The sequence below is a fragment of the Ailuropoda melanoleuca genome, chromosome 17, assembly GCF_002007445.2.
Source record: "Ailuropoda melanoleuca isolate Jingjing chromosome 17, ASM200744v2, whole genome shotgun sequence".
Lineage (NCBI taxonomy): Eukaryota > Metazoa > Chordata > Mammalia > Carnivora > Ursidae > Ailuropoda > Ailuropoda melanoleuca.
In genome coordinates, this window is record NC_048234.1 from 16963030 (window position 1) to 16984870 (window position 21841).

The 21841-nt window shown below is 47.3% G+C and overlaps 1 protein-coding gene across 11 annotated transcripts in view; it reads right to left on the reverse strand.

The window, feature by feature from the left end:
* Positions 1-21841, reverse strand: part of AUH (AU RNA binding methylglutaconyl-CoA hydratase) — a 397505-nt gene that overhangs the window by 133413 nt on the left and 242251 nt on the right. For 2 of the 11 annotated variants that reach the window (XM_034646779.1, XM_034646761.1), the window contains one exon: positions 3600-10730. The exons of the other annotated variants lie outside the window; for them this stretch is intronic. In XM_034646779.1, coding sequence (XP_034502670.1) covers positions 10711-10730 — 20 coding nt within the window. In that variant the 3' untranslated portion in view covers positions 3600-10710. Of the gene's footprint in view, positions 1-3599; positions 10731-21841 lie in introns of those variants that run through there. 11 annotated transcript variants of the gene reach the window in all.

Sequence of the window (21841 nt, forward strand, 5' to 3'; positions counted from 1 at the left end):
ACCTCCAGCTGCCTCTCGGCAGGGCTCCTGGGCGACATGTGCTGAGTCCTTGTTTGTTGGCTGTGTTCTTGCTCCTGACTAGTTGGCAGCCTTGGTATCATCACACCTCGTCTTTGGGTGTTTCCTACAAAGGACACGCCTTTTTCTTACCTTTGACTTTCATGGAGATGCACAGGCTGGATATTTTCTTTGGCTTTGAGCAATTTTGAGTGTGTGTTGTTCACCTGTCCTGGGTTTATGAGCCCAGGTCCTTCGTGGGATCTCTTTTGATTATCAATAGTGGCTTTGTGGGTTCTGCTCGTGGTGGACCAGATGCAGCTGAGAAATGGTGCTGGGCAGGGCAGCAGGAACGTCTGACACTTAGCTTCAGCCCTGTCACCGAGCACCGTGTCCCGGGGCTCCTTTACCTGGACGGTCAGGGTCGCCAGTGTACCGTAAAGCCTGAGCTGTCCACTGTGCAGGCTGTCCTCGCCTCTCCGTCCCTCAGTCATCCCAAAGTCCGGACAACAAAGGACGGCTGTGGTTGACCAGTCGACTCAGAGTCGAGGGAACCCATTCTTCCAGAGGGGACCTGGAGTAGACAGCAAGCACTCACCCACCACAGTCTCCTGCGTCTCGTGCTGTTTCTTCTCCTGCTGCTAGGATGGCTTCGCTGAAAGCTCTCCAGGGGAAAATCACATCCGTGTTTCAATTCTGCCAGCTATCCACTTAAGGGTCACTGTTTGTTTCCTACAATATAGCAGCTTTGCTAATTAAAAAAGATTACCCTTGGATAGAAACACAGCCTGAATGTGTGCAAATTATATGAAACAGTGACTTGCACAGTGGGACAGACAGCCTAAGGGATTTACGTCCTGTGAACAGCTACACCCTCAAGGCAACCCCCAGGGCTGTTCCACCGGGACGAGGCTACTGATGTCCAGGGTCCCCAGGGCTGTTCCACCGGGACGAGGCTACTGATGTCCAGGGTCCAGGGCACTTCTCTGGCTCTGGATGCACGTTACCACCCTCTGGGCACCTGCAACCCCATACAGATCACAGAAAGATCTTATTAGAAGTTTCCACAGCTCCCAGGGGATTTCAGTGAGTGGCTCAGGTCTAGAGCCCTGGTCTAGACTGGAGTATGTGGCCTTTGGTTGGTGGTCAGAACCTGCTTTCTTCCTGAAGTCACTGTGAAAGTGAATTCAGGTCGAGTCAAACACACTTGTCTCCTCTGGCCACAGGTGCTAACAAAGAGTAACAAATCAGAGGAAGCATCTGCAGAGGCCGAGGGTGACACAGAATCCCTAGCAGACTCCCCACCGAGCGCAGAGCCCAGCTTGGGGCTCGATCTCATGACCCTGAGATCATGACCTGAGCCGAAATCAAGAATCACACCCTTAACCACCTGAGCCACCCAGGCACCTCAGTTGTAACTACTTTAAAGTGTACAATTCAGTGACCTTTCGCATTTTACCACGTTGGGCGACAATTAGCACTATCTAATTTCAGAACATTTTCATCATGCCAAAAGGAAGCCCTGTGACCTGTGAGCAGCCCTTCTGACCTGCAGTCTGGCTCTCGCCCTCATCCGGGTGGCCTCAGGGGGGCCGCGCACGTCCCCACTGTGCTTATAGCTGCTACTCCCATCAGCCAGCCGCCCTCGCCAGCATAAGCTTGTTAGACTAGTTGGCGTTTTCCTGCCTCAGATCCTTAGATCTTCCCCTCTCTGTCCTTATCTACCCACACACGTGTCAATGCCATGGACTCTGGTTGGTGGTGGCTTATCACTTCCCACTTGTTTGAGGGGTGGTTTACGGGGACACACTGTCACCTGCTTTTGCTGCCCATGGTGTCCACGGGACTCTGGGTTTCCTCTCTGATCGCTTTTTTTGGGGGGGGGTAGCTGTGGTGAAGGTTGGGGGAGAGCAGAGCCAGCCTTTATGAATTCTCTGTTGAGGCCCCTGAGTGACGGGGTTTGGAGTTCACCTGGCACCTCTCCTAGGAAGTGATTTAAGTCATTGGGAAAAGGTCAAGTTGTTTTCAAAAACTCTTTTTTCTTAAGATTTTATATATGTATTTATTTTAGAAAGAAAGCGCGCGTGTACAAGGAGGGGAGAAATAGAGGGAGGGGGACAAGCAGACCCCATGTCTGGGGCTGGACAAGGGGCTTGCTTGATCCCAGGACCTTGAGATCATGATCTGAGCTGAAATCAAGAGTCATTGTGTAACCATCTGAGCCACCCAAGGGCCCCTGAAAACTCTTTTGAAGAACGAAAGGAAAGGGGGCATCTGGGTGGCTCAGGCAGGCTCAGGTGACTCTTGATTTCGGTTCAGGTCATGATCTCAGGGTCATGGGATTGAGCCCCGCATCAGGATCCACGTTCAGTGGGGAGTCCGCTTCAGGATTCTCTCTCTCCCTCTGCCTCTGCCCCCACCCCACTCTCTCTCTCTTTCAAATAAATAAATAAATCTTCAAAAAAAAGAAGGGAAGGAAAGGTGTAATATGGCTTATAAATATTTGTTCCTAAAATGCTCAATATTTAAAGGCAATTTAATGCTACCTGGAACTTTAATATGTGTGCAACAATTCCATCTCCACTGACCTGAATAGACACGGTGTGTACATGTGTCTATGTCTAGCTTCCCACAGCTCGGATGCAGGGTTTGAGAGTTGCTTTTTAAGGATGTTATTTATCAAATATTAAATTCTGCTGTGAGTTCTGTCTTCCCTTGACTGTGAGGACAGAGCCAGACCTCGAGCTCCTGGGCTAGCAGGCAGATCGATTTCCATGTTTGTACAGAGGTGCTGGAGTTGGAACCAGAGGCAGCACACGCGTGATCCCAGCTCACAGGCTGACACCAGGAGAGCACAGATCGGGGCTCCGGGCAGGGTGGCGGGTCAGGAACCAGCCGTGCCCCCCTCCTCTGCTGATGGGACCATGAGATCGCCGAGAAAAATGCAGAAACTCGCACTCATCTTGTGTTTAGAGTTCTGTTAAGATTTCCCTGCTTCTCTTTCCAGTGGGGCTGCATCTTACCTGCCCTTGGGCAGTCCTTCTACAAACCTTTCTGGTAATGAGCTTTCTTAGCTCAATTAAATTATGCCACATTCCCACGAGAGCTTTCGGAGGGCTCCGAGCACTGGATTGTCAAGCCTCACATTGCCCTCAAATTCTCAGGTGACCTACATTCTTCCTGCGTTTCTGAAGTGTCATTGGGCAAAGAGCTCGGCACCTCCAGGCAGACTGGGCAGCTGGTGCAGCCCTCTGCAGATGTGACAGCTCCAAAATCACCCCACGGCTGGTCGAGGGTGTGCCCACGCTGCCCAAGCCTGGAACAGACCGACGCCATTGCACCTCAGAGACGCCGCACTTAGAAGACCAGCAGCGCAGAGAATGAGGCGAAGGGCTCTCAAGAGCACTGAGGTCATTTTTCCAGAATGTCTGTGGTTTCGGGGTTTACTTCTCTATATATTTACTTCTATATGAATTGGAGTTACTTGTGGCAAATGAATATTTGCCTACCAAAAAGAAACCTGTATCAGAGATTGATGACAACAGCCCAGAGAGGCAGGTAAACAAGTCACTCCTCACTAGGATGCAACAGGGTGGGGGGTGGGGGGCTAGCCTATGAGCCCGATGGTGTGGCTTATGCATTCACAAACATTCGCTGCGTACACGTTTTGCTTCGTCATGGAAAATCAGAGATCTGAGCAGGAAGTGTTTGTGAATGGAGTATACTGAAGTCTAGGGGTGGGTGGATGTGGACGGATGGGTGGATGGATGGAGTAATGGTAGATGGACGGATGGATGGATGGATGGATGGACTGACATGTGATAAAGGAGATGTAGCAAAATGTTAATTGCATAATCTTGGTGGTGAGGATATTGGTGGTCCCTACAGAGTCCTCTCAACTTTTCTATATGTTTGAAAATTTTCATAATGAAGTGTCAGAGAGAAAGCCTGTGGCTGAGTGTCCCTTGCGGCTTTGTCCTTCACAAGGTCAAGGAGATTGTTAAAAGCAAACTCCTGCACCTGCCAGGCCCACATCCACATTTCTGGGAGTGAAGTCTGAGAGACTGTATTTGCACGGCTCTGCTGCAGTTCCTGTGAACCTGGGGTGTTAAGGACACTGCAGAGAAGTCTCCTCGGGAAAGCTCATCCCGACATAACCAGGCACAGCCCTGCCTCTCCGCACATGAACCCACAGCAGCTGTCTCCAAAGCCTGGCTGCCGTGCTGGGGTGCAAATCACCAGCCTCCAGCCTCCAGCCTCCGGAGCAGCAGCAGCACTCACCTCGAATATCTGAGGAGGGGATGGTGCCCCGTAGCCACACGTGTGAATGAGCACCATGAGCTGGCCCCAGGAAACATCCAGGCAATGCTCAGGCCCCTCACCCAGACCCTGTGGCTGACCCACCAGAAAGGATGCACAAAGAGGGAAAATGCTGGTTTGGGTCTGTATTCAGGAATGCTACTCTGTGTGACCCCAAGGGTCAGTAGTCTCATTTGCAAGGCCAGGAGCAAAATGGAAATATGGGGCCTGCTCTTCAAACGATATTAAGAATTTCCGAATGGTAAGAGCAGAGCATGAAAACCAGCCCTGGCTGCCAAGCCAGTCCCGCCGGTGTGTGTTATGGGAGCTACCAGCCACTGAGCCAGTCACACAGGGCACATCAACATTGTTGTCTTCGAAATCAATTGTCTGGTCCAAAATAATCACATATCCCCACTAAAGTCTCCAGGGACACGTCTATTTTTCCTAATTAAGTCACCGGCTCCACAGGAAGCTTATTTTTCATATGAAGTCTGATGAATGGTTGATTTGTGTACCCAACACGTATCTACTGGGCACCAAGGATGCTTCTAGGTTCTGCAGCGACAGTGAGAAGAAGCAGTCTCCCATGGAAGCTGACAGAGAAGGAAAGACAGCAGTCGGATAACCACAAGTCACCGTGCTCAGTGCGGGGACAACAGGCCCAGGTGGCTGGAGCGTGCTGGGCACAAGGAGCCGGCACCAGGACCTTCCAGCAATTTCATGATTCCTGTGCTCTCTCGGTGTTGCTGTTGTCACTGCTTTCATTTGATTTTGAAGAGGTTAACCCCTGCAGGCAGTGTCCATCCCCTGGCTGTAGGATGACCTGGATATTTGAGCCAGTGTGGTCCCCCTGCGAGCCCTGCCCCTGTATCTGAGCATGTGCCCCAGGCCCTGAGCCCGCCTGGTTACACGTCCCAGCTCCCTCAGCCCTCGGGAAGGACAGCCCTGCGGTGCCTGTTCTCCACTGAATTCAAGGCTCCGACGGCACTGGGCTCCAGATGCCCACAGTGAGTGTAGGGGACCCCTGCCCCCGTCTCGTCCCCTCGCTGCCTCACACCCCTCGAACCAGGGGGTGCCACTGGAACCATCTCTCCCATGAACACCTTGCTCTCCAATCCTCATGTCAGGGTCCCCTTGTGAGGAAAGCCAGAATCAGATGCTGTAAGAACAGCACTCTGTGGAAAGGAAATGGGAAGGAGGCCAAGGAGCAGCCAGCGACACCAAAGGGAAAGCCAAGGGGATGATGCCTGGAAGTCCCAAAGAAAGAAGGGGTCAGCAGTGAGGGGTTGGCAGTGAGGGGTCAGCGGTGAGGGGTCAGCGGTGAGGGTTTGGGTTAGGGAGGGTCCATGTGACCCCTGCCTCAGGTTTATACTAAGAACACTGTATGACTGGCTAAAATGGAATTAAGAATGGGCTCCACGGGCCTTTTTTTCAGAGGAACCTGGACTCCACAAGGACTAGTGCCCCTTGCAGCAGGTAAGCATGGGGGCTCTGCATTGGTCACTCAGGCCCCGGGCGGTGTCACAGGCTCTCACATCGTGCAGCTCCCATCTCCGAGCCCCAGGCGACACGAGAGGTGTTGAGGAAGAGCCGCACTGCAGCCCGCGGCAGAAACACGGACCGTTTCTGTCGTACCTACAGCCTGCAGTTCCAACCCCTGTGAGACATTCTGCCCGGGACTCTGCAAACGTACCCGGCATCTCGAGCCACAATTCTTTTCTTGGACTGGTTTTAGTGGGGTGGGGGGAGAGGGAGTGAAGGGATGGGGACGTACTTATAGTGCTGGGAGAGAAGGCTAGTTTTCGGATCCTTTTCTTGGTCCCCAGGGTGACTTAGCCCCCTAATTAATGTTCATGCCACCATTTCTCCCACTAGCTCTCAGCTTAGAAATGACTTATCTTCACGACACTCAAAAAAGATCTCATTCAGCCTTCCCCCGCCCCACACACATCAGGAACAGGACACAAGAGAAAGACAACTGGATGCCCTTGGCTCACTCAAAAACTTCAGTCGGCCAGGCACAGAAGATGCTCACTGGTGAGGAACGTGGTAGGCACACGTCCGCAGAGGGGCCGAGAGGCCGCACGGGACACACACGCAGACCCTCGAGTACACACGTAAGCCCAAAGAGTACTCTGCTCGAACACAGCTAGCCAACAAATTTATGCAGAGTTCATGCCACCACTGTTGGAAACTCAAAATGGGACTCGGCTGGCCCTGTGTCGCCCACCGTTCACACCCACCAGGCCGCTGGGGCCCCGGGACGTGAGCCAGGGGGGACCTTGCCGGACGCTGGGAGGCTGCGGGTGGCGTTAGGAAGGACACTCACACCTGTGCTCAGTGACTTGTATTCTCCTTCTGCACCCGCAGCTCCTGGGAGGTGGGAGTTATAACAGTGGGGTTGGGAAGACACAAACGGGCCACGTGATTAAACCAAGGTTGGCGGCAGGCCCAGCATCTAGATCAGGCGACATCCAGCCCTGACCAGTGAAACAAAGAAGGAAATCACTCACTCCTTGGTTTTCTTTGTAAATATGCACTGACACGCTCTGGAAGAGACTCCCCATTGGCTCCTGATAGAAAAAGCATTAGCCGTGGAGCCTTGGTGGCCTCCTCGGAAGACAAGGTGAGCGGAGGAAGGCTCCCGGCAGGCCACCAGCGGCCCCGCCTCCTGCAGATTCATAGAACCCTCCCGCCTCCTTCTCCTTGTTCTAGAACTGATGGGCTGTCTGCTCCAGAGGAAAACTGCTCACTCTGTGGACAGCTGAAGGGCATCAAGGCCACAGGGCCGGGTTTTGATAGAGCGCGTGGCCAACTGTTCCTACAGAGACCAAAGCCCCGAATCATTCAGCAAGGACGTTAAGCATCAGTAGTAAGGACCTGAGACAAAAATGACATTTGTGAAAGGTTCACTCTTTGTCAGGCTCCAGGCTCTGCACCGTCACAGAACTCGACACCGTGGGGCCTACATTTGCCCCTGTGTTCTGCTAAGGAAATTAGGGTTTACGGACTTGACCAACTAAGTCTTTCAGACCGAAGCGCACTCGCATCTGAGCCGCGCATCTTTCTCAAGACTGCATGCATGCCACACGGAGGTGAAGGGACAGCGGTGTCCCCATGCAACGCGAATCTCGCGGCGGCACCGTCAGCGGAAACACACAGCCAATGACCCACTTATTTCGATGCATATTCAATGCCTGCATTATTAGCACAAAGAAAAGTGCCTATCCGGTTATCTTCACATTGCCAGCCCCAGAGTAGCACCCCCAAACCCAGGCACATTGTGGGGGCAGTGAGGACCGCGAATTTCCGGCCCCTGCGGCTTCCAAGGCGCCCTAGCGAAGGGTGCGGCCTGGGAAGGGCAGGGAGGGGACACTTCAGCCCTTGCCCCACTCCAGAAAACTGAAAGTCACTTCCAGGATGTTGGAGGCGGGGGTGGGGACTCAGGTGGCGATAAAGCCTGAGGTCCTGCCAGGACAGACTGAATTTCAGAACATCAGCTGTGGGAGATGCCCCCGATCTGGGGGGAGACGGGTGCTGGCGGACGCACCTTACTGCTTGTGCAGCATCGACACCATTAAAAGACAAAATTCAACCCAGTAAGTTTGAAAATCTAATTGGCTTTATCAAACGATTCATGAACCGGGCAGCATCCCATCCAGCAAGCGGAGCGATGGTGTAAGGAGCTGCAGGAAACGAAGGTTTTTATAGGCAGGAGGGTGGGGCAAGAAGTTGTGAGCAAGAGAAGAGACAGCATTGTTTGAGGGCAGGACAGCTTTGGGGGGTGGATGGGGGCCATGATGCACGGCTTTTACCATTCAGATGACCTCACCAGCGCCGCTCGGGAAATGTCAGATTGTTAAAAGGTCACATTCCTGGGAGAGGTCGAAACTGTAATTAAGTCTTGGTTTGCTGTCATGGGGAGCAAATGACTCCATTTGCTTGTTTCTTCTTAACAACGTGTGTGAGTCAAGAGGAACTCCTGCCCGGGAAAGAAGGTGATGTCCACAGGCTTTGAGGACAGAGGCTGAGCAGAGGGAAGCGCTCCGAGACCGGGCCCTGGGAGCAGGTGCAGGGGGCGTGGGGGTCCGCGGGCGCACATCCTGGACACCCCGATCCTGTGGGGACTTTGCTCCAGCATTCACCCCGAGGCTGGACTGCCAGCTGGGAAGGGACCCAGGACGTCTCTGCTCCGAGCCAGGCAGCCCAGTGTAAACTCTTGCCTTCAGAGATCCTTTAGGACTTTGTGGGAGGTGCTCCGGAGGGAACCTAGGGTTGGAAGGACCACACAGGGCCCAGGACTGCCTTCCCTGCCAGCAGCAGATTTTGCAAATGCAGCTAAAACCACAGTAGAGAATGAGAGTCTGATTTTTCCAGTTAGTTTGATCCGTGCATCCTGAGTTCTCTTTCTGTGCTTTACCCGTTTGGTGTCTCCTCTCAGAAAACAGAGGAGGTGAGGAACAGCGGGGAGGCCCAGTGAGCTCATGGGTACACACTGAGTTGGCCAGCCCTTTCCAAAGTGTGTCAAGGAAAGAAGCCAGAGCTCTGCAGTGAGAACTTGAGTGCACAGGAGTGGGGTGCCATCTCTCCAGGAGACTTTTTAACTGGAGCCTCACGAGCCTGGGCCAGACACAGGTCCAGGCAGAGCCGAGTCCAGAATCCTCCCGGGGCCGGGAGGGCGGGGCTAGGGAGGAGCCACCTTCCAGAGGATGCCTTCCCACAGGCAGCCCTGATTGGGGCCTTACCCTGATTGGGGCCACTCGCCAGTGGGTGACACAGACCACAGTCAGAGACAGAGCTCTATATTCCCTTCCCAGCAGCAAAGGAGACTATCTTCTGCAGTGTGACCCATCTCGAATTCCTCTAAGCGTTCAGGTCACAGTAAAACACCACAGACCCAAGACGAGGCAAATCAGCCAATCTGAATTTCCTACCCCCATGGCTCTGTTTCCCCATGGCTCCCTTTCCTCTCATTCGGCGGCTGGAAGGAAGGTGGTTTAGCCATTGCGCTGAATGACGCTGAGGGACCTGGGTGGCTTTCTCCTGCTTCACAAGGCATGGCGATCCTGACTCCAACCTCAGCCACTAGACACCCGCTTCCCTTTCCAATAGGCCTGTCCGAGTCCCGCGTGCCCGAGGGTGGCTCCCACATTGCAACACTCTGTAGAAAACCAGGACCATCCTGGGGAGGAGGAGGCAAGACCCCCTCTGCCCCCAAAGCTGGCAGCCTGTGCAGGGGCTGTTGTTTCTAATTTAAATTCTCATTTCTTATTCTATTTTGAGATTCTCCCTGGGATTTCAGGAATGCAGAGACGTGCTGGTTGTAAAATGCTGAGTACAGACCGGTCACACTGGCTGGAGGCAGGCGCTCGAGGGGGGAAACTAACCACTTGTCAGGCTTGGCCTCTGGGTCTTGGGCTTGACGCTGCAAGGCCCGGGAGAGAGGACGACGCGCTGGTTCACCAGACGGCTGGAAGCGGGCTAGCCAGGAGGCTTTGGGTGACTCCATCACGCAGAGGAAAGCCGGCCCTGAAATGAAACTAAGCTCCCAGGAGTGACAGTAAATAGGACAATCAACCCTGCAAATGGAAATCAAGTGTCTGGTGTCACCATGAGCTAGAAAACACAGCCTAGCTTGGAGAAGCGGATTCCATGTGGGAAGGCCGGCTCAAGCACAGCTGAAGAGGCCCCTGGACTCGGAAAGGAGGGGAGAGTGATGCATTAGGGTGGCCAGGGGAGCCGCCCTGAGATTTCATGGTGTCCGGTGCCAGCCTCAGGACTGACCCAGCCCGACCTCGACGGCGGAACGTGGCAGGTCTCAATAGGAAAACGGTCTGAACTCCATGTACCCCACCTCTACAGATTTTTCACACATTTAAAGACGTTTTGCATATTTTTCTACCCCCCCCCATGAGGCTTTATAGTATATTTCTGGTTCTTCTTTAACCTCTTATCTTGTAGAAAGGGCATTTCAGCCTCTAGGGACCCTGCCTGGCATTCCTCTGGCATTAGATTGATTGGGGTGGGGGCGGATTATCAAATTAAAACTGGATGGAGCAACAAGGAAAAGGGCATTTTGTGCTTTCTTGGTTTAAAGACAAACAATAAAGTCTGACTTGATAATGCTGACAACGTTCCAGGTTCCCTGGGTCAGACAACAACCAAAGAGAGGCGTAAATCGGAGTCCTATCCATGCTCTGCTGCCACGCACGGCCAGCCTGGCCTCCAGTGTCCCCATCACCTCGGCCTCCCCCGCGTCCTGCGGGACGACAGACCGGCCATGCTGCTGCCAGGACTCCCTCGGGCGAGTAGTTAAGAGGGTTTCTCTTCAAAAACTTCCGCATGTTGATGAGACAATGAGTCAGGAAGCGATTGGATTCAACTTGCTTGAAGATAAGCTGCCGGAGATTTTCAAATTGGAGTCTGGCACCCTGTGTATATAAAAAGTCACCAACTTGTGTCTATTCAGAGCTATGAATTTCCATGTTACTAGAGTTTCTTCTTTCTTGAGAAAGTGCTAAATATTTAAAGGCTTAAAGTGGCCAGGAAACTCATAAGCTCAAAAATAATTTCATTCCATTCTAAAATTAGAGGTGGAGAAAGTCAAGAGAATCAAAACAAGTTGTTACAATGAGGATTAACATTGCATCAAGTCTTGGCAGTGCGTTCCTTTCAAATTCGTTTTATTGATTCTTGATAAGCCCTCGCCTCCCACTGGAGCACAGGTCATAAAGCAGGTCCCAGAGGTGGGACAACTTTCCCAGAATACTGCTCACCACAGAGGGAAGGGGCCTGGGCCTCCAAGCCTCTTCCCCCATCGGAATGCAAATTGCCATTCTGGGAATGTCAGTTGCTGCGTGGCTGATAATTTCATGCTTTTGCTGTTGGATGTGCTGCAGGCATATTTAGTTTGTTGAAAAACTAAGAATGTCACATATACGGTTTGGCCACCTACTTGGCACTGGGAACTTAATATAGCATTGTTATTTTTCTATGGAGCCAGAATGCTAAAGTTGATAGCTGAATAGCTCTTGGATATGCTTTGGAAAGAAACATCTACATTTGACTCTGAACGGCTCTCTAAGGGAACAGCAAAAGCAGAATATTTTTCATTTTCTAGAAGGCACTGAAGGGCACTTAAAAAAAAAAAAAACTATTAATAGACCCTCATGCCCAAGATTCACGTAATATACTAGAGTCCTGAGCAAATTTAAAAGGTGCAGTTCCTGGCCCACCCTGCTGGCCTCTGGGCCACAGTCAACAGCTGGGCACGTCTGGGCTGGTCTGGACTGGCCTGTAGAGATGCACGGAGTTTATACGTAATGTTCCTCATGCTTTCTTCACCATGTGTCTTGGAGCCCACTACATGTATGTACATGTATGTTTTTCCTCATGTGGATGAAATATAATCGATTTAACAATTTTCTCCTGTTGACAAATATTTAGGTTCTTTCTAATCCAATGGCCCCCAAACCCAAACTCTCATTTGAATTTGCAATTCCCGGAGACCTGGGCATTTTCATACGTGTCTATTATCTACCTGTATTTCACTGTCTGTGAATCACCTACTTATCTTGCCCATTTTTTTTTTTTAATTTCACTCCTTGCATTGTTCTGATCATTTTGTAATCACTCTTTATACATTCTGGATACTATTCCTTTGCTTGCTAAATATTTTCTTCCTATCTGTTACTTGTCTTCTCCAAATTTTTCAGAATGTTTCTTCTGCACTTTTCTTTTGCATGTAGGCTTGATATTCAGCTTGCCAACTAAAAAAAAAATCTTATTTGGATTCTGACTGAAACAAATTTTGTTGTTTGGGAAGAACTGAAATATTTATGATACTGAGATGTCCCTTCAGAAGAATGGTACGTCTCACTATTTATTCAAATTGTTTATATTTTTCTTTAAGGCTTATGTGTAGATTTCTGAGAGATGGCCTCTACCAAGTTAAGGAAATATTTTCTGTTAATTCAACTGCTCACTTATTTAGAAGAGAGTGTTGAATTTTTTTTTAAATTTATGTATTTGAGAGAGAGAGCCCACGCATGCTCGATGGGGAGGGGCAGAGGGAGAGAGAGAGTCCCAAGCAGACGCTGCATTGAGCATGGAGCCTGATTCCAGGCTTGATCTCAGGACCCTGAAATCACAACCCGAGCTGAAACCAAGAGTCAGATGCTCAACCAACTGCACCACCCAGGCGTCCTGAGAATGCTGAATATTTTAAAATATTTTTCATCTCCGTCTTGAGAGAATATATGGCTTTTCTCCACTAAGGGAGCAAATTGTACCAGTCGATTTTCTCATACGGAAACACCCTTACTTCCAGGTATAAACCCTAATTGTTCAGGATATTTTACCTCTTTAATACACAGTTAGAAGCAATTTATGTAGAAATTTCACATTTAGGTTCATAAGTCAAATGAATCTGTGGTTTTTTTTTCTTGTCCTGTCTCTATCTAGTTTTGGATAAAGATTATACTAGCTACATGGAGTTGGGATGTATGTCTCATTCTCTAATTACTGGAGATGCATAAGGAAGGAATTACTGATTCCTCACAAGTTGGGTAAAACCCATATGGACCATCTAGGCTTTTGTGTCTTGGTCCATTTGGGCAGCTGTAACAGAATAGCACAAATGTATAGCTTATAAACAATAAAACTTTATCGCTCACAGCTCAGAGGGCTAGAGGGGGGAGATCAGCTTACCATCGCGGTCGGATGAGAATTTTCTTCTGGGTTACAGACTCATCATATCCTCACATGGAGGAAGGGGTGATAGAATTCTGTGGGTTCTCTTTCACATGGATACTAATCCCTCAGGAGGGCTCCATCCTTGTGACCTGATCCCCACCTCCTGATACCATCACTTCGGAGGGTAGGATTCCAACATGGGAACTGTGTGGGGACACAAACATTCAGACCATAGCAGGGGGTGCTTCTGAAAGGAGGCTTCTCACAATAAGCTGGGGGCTCTAACAGGCTACTGACTCTTATACTTTCTCCTCTCCTTTGATTTAAAGTAAAGTTGCAGCTTTAGAAGGACCAGACATGGTGGAGTCACTAAGNATGCCCAAGATTCACGTAATATACTAGAGTCCTGAGCAAATTTAAAAGGTGCAGTTCCTGGCCCACCCTGCTGGCCTCTGGGCCACAGTCAACAGCTGGGCACGTCTGGGCTGGTCTGGACTGGCCTGTAGAGATGCACGGAGTTTATACGTAATGTTCCTCATGCTTTCTTCACCATGTGTCTTGGAGCCCACTACATGTATGTACATGTATGTTTTTCCTCATGTGGATGAAATATAATCGATTTAACAATTTTCTCCTGTTGACAAATATTTAGGTTCTTTCTAATCCAATGGCCCCCAAACCCAAACTCGCATTTGAATTTGCAATTCCCGGAGACCTGGGCATTTTCATACGTGTCTATTATCTACCTGTATTTCACTGTCTGTGAATCACCTACTTATCTTGCCCATTTTTTTTTTTTAATTTCACTCCTTGCATTGTTCTGATCATTTTGTAATCACTCTTTATACATTCTGGATACTATTCCTTTGCTTGCTAAATATTTTCTTCCTATCTGTTACTTGTCTTCTCCAAATTTTTCAGAATGTTTCTTCTGCACTTTTCTTTTGCATGTAGGCTTGATATTCAGCTTGCCAACTAAAAAAAAAATCTTATTTGGATTCTGACTGAAACAAATTTTGTTGTTTGGGAAGAACTGAAATATTTATGATACTGAGATGTCCCTTCAGAAGAATGGTACGTCTCACTATTTATTCAAATTGTTTATATTTTTCTTTAAGGCTTATGTGTAGATTTCTGAGAGATGGCCTCTACCAAGTTAAGGAAATATTTTCTGTTAATTCAACTGCTCACTTATTTAGAAGAGAGTGTTGAATTTTTTTTTAAATTTATGTATTTGAGAGAGAGAGCCCACGCATGCTCGATGGGGAGGGGCAGAGGGAGAGAGAGAGTCCCAAGCAGACGCTGCATTGAGCATGGAGCCTGATTCCAGGCTTGATCTCAGGACCCTGAAATCACAACCCGAGCTGAAACCAAGAGTCAGATGCTCAACCAACTGCACCACCCAGGCGTCCTGAGAATGCTGAATATTTTAAAATATTTTTCATCTCCGTCTTGAGAGAATATATGGCTTTTCTCCACTAAGGGAGCAAATTGTACCAGTCGATTTTCTCATACGGAAACACCCTTACTTCCAGGTATAAACCCTAATTGTTCAGGATATTTTACCTCTTTAATACACAGTTAGAAGCAATTTATGTAGAAATTTCACATTTAGGTTCATAAGTCAAATGAATCTGTGGTTTTTTTTTCTTGTCCTGTCTCTATCTAGTTTTGGATAAAGATTATACTAGCTACATGGAGTTGGGATGTATGTCTCATTCTCTAATTACTGGAGATGCATAAGGAAGGAATTACTGATTCCTCACAAGTTGGGTAAAACCCATATGGACCATCTAGGCTTTTGTGTCTTGGTCCATTTGGGCAGCTGTAACAGAATAGCACAAATGTATAGCTTATAAACAATAAAACTTTATCGCTCACAGCTCAGAGGGCTAGAGGGGGGAGATCAGCTTACCATCGCGGTCGGATGAGAATTTTCTTCTGGGTTACAGACTCATCATATCCTCACATGGAGGAAGGGGTGATAGAATTCTGTGGGTTCTCTTTCACATGGATACTAATCCCTCAGGAGGGCTCCATCCTTGTGACCTGATCCCCACCTCCTGATACCATCACTTCGGAGGGTAGGATTCCAACATGGGAACTGTGTGGGGACACAAACATTCAGACCATAGCAGGGGGTGCTTCTGAAAGGAGGCTTCTCACAATAAGCTGGGGGCTCTAACAGGCTACTGACTCTTATACTTTCTCCTCTCCTTTGATTTAAAGTAAAGTTGCAGCTTTAGAAGGACCAGACATGGTGGAGTCACTAAGGTAATGGTTTAGATTTCTTTTCTTTCTTTTTTTTTTTAAAATTTAAATTCAATTAGCCAACATATATACATCATTAGTTTCAGATGTAGCGTTCAGTAATTTATCAGTTGTGTATAACACCCAGTGCTCATCACATCACATACCCTCCTTAATGCCCGTCACCCAATTACCCCATCCCCCCACCCCCAGCTTCCTTTCCTCAACCCTGTTTTTTTCCCCGGAGTCAAGAGTTTCTCATGGTTTGTCTCCCTCTCTGATTTCTTCCCATTCAGTTTTCTCTCTCTTCCCCTATGACCCTCTGCTACTGGAGGGTATTATGCTAAGTGAAATAAGTCAGACAAAGACAATTATCATATGGTTTCACTCATATGTGGAATATAAGAAATGGTTTAGATTTAAATGTGCTTATACAATGGGAGATGATGGGTGGGGGCAGAATTCACACATAGTCAGATCCTCACTACTCAGAGTGTGGTCCACAGACCAGTAGCACCAGCGNGGACCAGTAGCACCAGCGTCACCCGCATACCCATTAGAAATGCTGAGTATCAGGCCCACTCAGACCCACTGAGTCACACTCTGCATTTGAACAAGATCCTCCACAGATGCTCAGACGCACTGAAGTCTGGGGAGCTCAGATGGAGAAAGTTCCACAGTCAGATTACATGAGCTGTGAACATTCTCACTCTGTACTTTAAAAATCGAAACTGGAAATTGTCAACGGAATTATAGGTGTGGCTTATGTAAGAAACATGCAGGAATCCACTCAGCAGACCTACTTTCAAGAAAAGGCTTTGACCTACATTAAAAGACTAGAGAGTGAATATATGTTTTTGATTAAAGTAAAATGTTTGAGGTGTGTGATGACATTTTTTGATGATTCCTAGCTTTGACGCACTTCACCAAACCGACTGCCTACAATTTGGACGGTATTGGGTACGAGGGACTCTACTATAATTTATGTTTTCCCAGATTACCATCATATTTCATCCAGAGTCTCAAGACACAGAGTGGTATTCAATTATTACCTTTTTCAAAACTACAGTGATGGACGTTTTAGACTTCTAATGCTTTCATTTTCATTTGTGCCTTGTTTTTACTGTTTTGTTTTTGTTCTGTTCTTTTATTCAGAATAGTCAGAGATCTATTTAAATTATTTTTCATTTTCAAGCACTATCTTTCGTTTTTTTAAATCTTTTCTTCTTTCACTAATATTTGGTTCTATTTGCATTATTTTCTTTCTTCCACTATCTTTGGGCTTTTTACGTGCTCTGTCTATCCTGTTTTCTAGCACTGGCACTGAGAGCTACATACTTTCCCTGACAACTGTTTGATATGGTACTCTCACCGACACTCATTCTTAAATCCATCAAATTTATACATTTAGTTTTTATTTTCTTCTTATTTTAAAGGGTATTCTTAAATCCTGAAAGAACCATTTCACCAAAACTTTCAAAGCTAATTTTCATTTTAACCCATTCAGAGGATGTGGCCAATACAATTTCTGCATTTTGGAATTTATTAAGACATTAACTGTGTTCTACTGTAACAACAGTTTGTGTGAATGCTCCATTTGTGTTTGAAAAGAGGGTGTGGTCTCTGTTGGCATAAAAGAAATGTGTCTTGAGTGCACAAATTTCTCTACATATATAATCAAGCCTGTTAATTACACTACTCCAATCTTCTCTGCCCTTTCTTATTTTTGTCTACCCTGGCACAAACAGGATCACCCAGCCACTGCCTTCCACTGATACTTGCCCACACACCCTGAGTTTTTTAGGGGCAGCAATATGGCCAGGCTAGCAGATGAGTCATGATTAAGTTTAGACCAGCATTGGTCAACAGAGGCATTGCTGACTATCTTTGCTTCTGCTTGGGATGTTGGTGTAAGAACATAAAGTCTGGAGCCATGGCAGCCACCTTATGACCATTAGGGAACTTTATTCATTTTATAGTTTGTTTGCTCACAACACTTTGTGTCATCTTCGTGGTTCTCTTGTATTTATTTCTATTTTGCTGGTGTGTGGTTCTTTTTTAAAGAATCCCTCATAGTTGGTCCATAGATGGGACATTTTCTGAGTCCCTGGGGCCCATGCAATGTCTCTTGTTTGCCCACTGTTTCATGCTGACCTTGGACCTGAGCTCCCCAAGCCGTCCTGCCTTTACAGCAACTTCTTCATTTATTTTGCTCCAATTTTGTTTTTCCATAGGATCTGATCTGTCTGCCCACATTCTGTCTTCCACAAACTGTTCAAAAGTTCTCCTATGCTTGTGGCACTCTTGTATTCCTGTATTACCAAGGACCTATTCTTTTAAAAATTTCTTGTTCTGTCATTTTGTGGGAATTAAGGCTGAAATAAAGGTAGATGTGTGAGCTCAATCAATCATCATAATTCAATATTAAAAACTTTTAACACAGACAACAATAATCGTTCTTTACAAGTTTATAGGGAAATACTGGTCTTCAAATGATTCCATTTGGGCTCAGGGATATACTGATTGCAGTTCTGTGTTTTTCCTCCCCTGGGCTATGTTTTACATTCCTTATGCTGCCAGCTCTCTCCTGTACCATTTAAAATACATGCTTACTTCTAAGCAGATGCCCAGCCTAAACAAAGGAGTGAAGCTCGAATACAGTTCACACTGGACAGCAGGGCAGCCTGGCATCGGCAGCTCTCGGGTGCAGATTTGACTGCAGCCCATTGCACACCTGTCTTGATTCTCAGGCAGTATTTTCCTGAAGCAAAGCTCTGGTCTCACAGCTACATGCCAGGCAGCTCTTGTTTCAAGTGGAGAATGTGAGGAAAACAAATGACAGAGCCACAGAGGCCCGTACCCATGGCTCTGGCCTTGCCGGGGCTCTAAGGCAGACAGTCCCAGATTCCGAGGGTCAGGACTCTGAAGAAGCCTCACTAAGAGGGTCAGGAGCTTGAGTCCACCCTTTCTGTGGTGGCCTGAGCACGACACGGGGCCTCTCCAAGCCTCGTGTCCTTCAGCAGTGAGGTGACCAAGTAGTTGGGTCCACTTCATGGAGCCACTGTGACGCCTGTATGCACAGTGCTCAGAGCTGTGGCCATGCTCACTGCCTGTCCTCGTGACCAGCCTCACAGTCCAAACGAAAGTCTAGAAGCTTCTGTGGTCAGCATTCACAAACCAGCCACCTGAGCACCTGTGTGAACATCAGTTTTAAAAGCAGCCGTCGGCAGATACACAAAATACAGGCAAACACTTGCAAACTACACAATGGTGTGCGTGTGTGTGTTCGTGTCTTCAAGGTTCTGTGCTTACACATGTGTGTTCTTGCGTGTACATGAACGTGTGTGTAAATGTGTGTGTGCACGTTCATCTTCCGAATTTATGTGCTCGCGTATCTNTCAAGAAAAGGCTTTGACCTACATTAAAAGACTAGAGAGTGAATATATGTTTTTGATTAAAGTAAAATGTTTGAGGTGTGTGATGACATTTTTTGATGATTCCTAGCTTTGACGCACTTCACCAAACCGACTGCCTACAATTTGGACGGTATTGGGTACGAGGGACTCTACTATAATTTATGTTTTCCCAGATTACCATCATATTTCATCCAGAGTCTCAAGACACAGAGTGGTATTCAATTATTACCCTTTTCAAAACTACAGTGATGGACGTTTTAGACTTCTAATGCTTTCATTTTCATTTGTGCCTTGTTTTTACTGTTTTGTTTTTGTTCTGTTCTTTTATTCAGAATAGTCAGAGATCTATTTAAATTATTTTTCATTTTCAAGCACTATCTTTCGTTTTTTTAAATCTTTTCTTCTTTCACTAATATTTGGTTCTATTTGCATTATTTTCTTTCTTCCACTATCTTTGGGCTTTTTACGTGCTCTGTCTATCCTGTTTTCTAGCACTGGCACTGAGAGCTACATACTTTCCCTGACAACTGTTTGATATGGTACTCTCACCGACACTCATTCTTAAATCCATCAAATTTATACATTTAGTTTTTATTTTCTTCTTATTTTAAAGGGTATTCTTAAATCCTGAAAGAACCATTTCACCAAAACTTTCAAAGCTAATTTTCATTTTAACCCATTCAGAGGATGTGGCCAATACAATTTCTGCATTTTGGAATTTATTAAGACATTAACTGTGTTCTACTGTAACAACAGTTTGTGTGAATGCTCCATTTGTGTTTGAAAAGAGGGTGTGGTCTCTGTTGGCATAAAAGAAATGTGTCTTGAGTGCACAAATTTCTCTACATATATAATCAAGCCTGTTAATTACACTACTCCAATCTTCTCTGCCCTTTCTTATTTTTGTCTACCCTGGCACAAACAGGATCACCCAGCCACTGCCTTCCACTGATACTTGCCCACACACCCTGAGTTTTTTAGGGGCAGCAATATGGCCAGGCTAGCAGATGAGTCATGATTAAGTTTAGACCAGCATTGGTCAACAGAGGCATTGCTGACATCTTTGCTTCTGCTTGGGATGTTGGTGTAAGAACATAAAGTCTGGAGCCATGGCAGCCACCTTATGACCATTAGGGAACTTTATTCATTTTATAGTTTGTTTGCTCACAACACTTTGTGTCATCTTCGTGGTTCTCTTGTATTTATTTCTATTTTGCTGGTGTGTGGTTCTTTTTTAAAGAATCCCTCATAGTTGGTCCATAGATGGGACATTTTCTGAGTCCCTGGGGCCCATGCAATGTCTCTTGTTTGCCCACTGTTTCATGCTGACCTTGGACCTGAGCTCCCCAAGCCGTCCTGCCTTTACAGCAACTTCTTCATTTATTTTGCTCCAATTTTGTTTTTCCATAGGATCTGATCTGTCTGCCCACATTCTGTCTTCCACAAACTGTTCAAAAGTTCTCCTATGCTTGTGGCACTCTTGTATTCCTGTATTACCAAGGACCTATTCTTTTAAAAATTTCTTGTTCTGTCATTTTGTGGGAATTAAGGCTGAAATAAAGGTAGATGTGTGAGCTCAATCAATCATCATAATTCAATATTAAAAACTTTTAACACAGACAACAATAATCGTTCTTTACAAGTTTATAGGGAAATACTGGTCTTCAAATGATTCCATTTGGGCTCAGGTATACTGATTGCAGTTCTGTGTTTTTCCTCCCCTGGGCTATGTTTTACATTCCTTATGCTGCCAGCTCTCTCCTGTACCATTTAAAATACATGCTTACTTCTAAGCAGATGCCCAGCCTAAACAAAGGAGTGAAGCTCGAATACAGTTCACACTGGACAGCAGGGCAGCCTGGCATCGGCAGCTCTCGGGTGCAGATTTGACTGCAGCCCATTGCACACCTGTCTTGATTCTCAGGCAGTATTTTCCTGAAGCAAAGCTCTGGTCTCACAGCTACATGCCAGGCAGCTCTTGTTTCAAGTGGAGAATGTGAGGAAAGCAAATGACAGAGCCACAGAGACCCGTACCCATGGCTCTGGCCTTGCCGGGGCTCTAAGGCAGACAGTCCCAGATTCCGAGGGTCAGGACTCTGAAGAAGCCTCACTAAGAGGGTCAGGAGCTTGAGTCCACCCTTCCTGTGGTGGCCTGAGCACGACACGGGGCCTCTCCAAGCCTCGTGTCCTTCAGCAGTGAGGTGACCAAGTAGTTGGGTCCACTTCATGGAGCCACTGTGACGCCTGTATGCACAGTGCTCAGAGCTGTGGCCATGCTCACTGCCTGTCCTCGTGACCAGCCTCACAGTCCAAACGAAAGTCTAGAAGCTTCTGTGGTCAGCATTCACAAACCAGCCACCTGAGCACCTGTGTGAACATCAGTTTTAAAAGCAGCCGTCGGCAGATACACAAAATACAGGCAAACACTTGCAAACTACACAATGGTGTGCGTGTGTGTGTTCGTGTCTTCAAGGTTCTGTGCTTACACATGTGTGTTCTTGCGTGTACATGAATGTGTGTGTAAATGTGTGTGTGCACGTTCATCTTCCGAATTTATGTGCTCGCGTATCTCTGTGTACAGGGGTGTGCGCGTCTGCGGGTGTGTGGAAGGGTGTATGCCTGGGCACATGATTGCACGTGTGTGTGTGTGTGCACGCGCGCGCACGTTTGGGGGATGGTACACAGACAGCATAGAGCATCTCGTTCCTCCAGCCCGAGCTCAGCCTCGCAGAGTTTCTCGGCTTACGGAAACGACTAACACCCTTTGTCAAGGGCAGCTCTGCTGGCGCTCCCTCACCCAGTGTCCAAAGGCATGCCCCAGCTGTCTTTACGCGGTCTGCATTACCATAAATATTACATTAGTGGGACTGGTTACAGCATGCTTGTCTCTCAAGGGACACTATAACACGATCTTGAAACACTTAAGTCCGACATACGTGTACCACATTTAAATAAAACCCCGAGACAACCCAGTCATGTGACTAACAGCAGAGGGATGGGAGGCACAGATTAACATTTCTTCTTAAATAAAAAATATATTCCTAAAATATTTATGGATCAGTTTTCTGAATCGCTTTATAGCCTACAGAGGAAATCGTCCTTTAGCCATCTCCCATAATATTAGTGTCCTTCTGAAGCCACGATCAACCTTCTTTCCACTAATCTTCCATCAATTTTTCAAG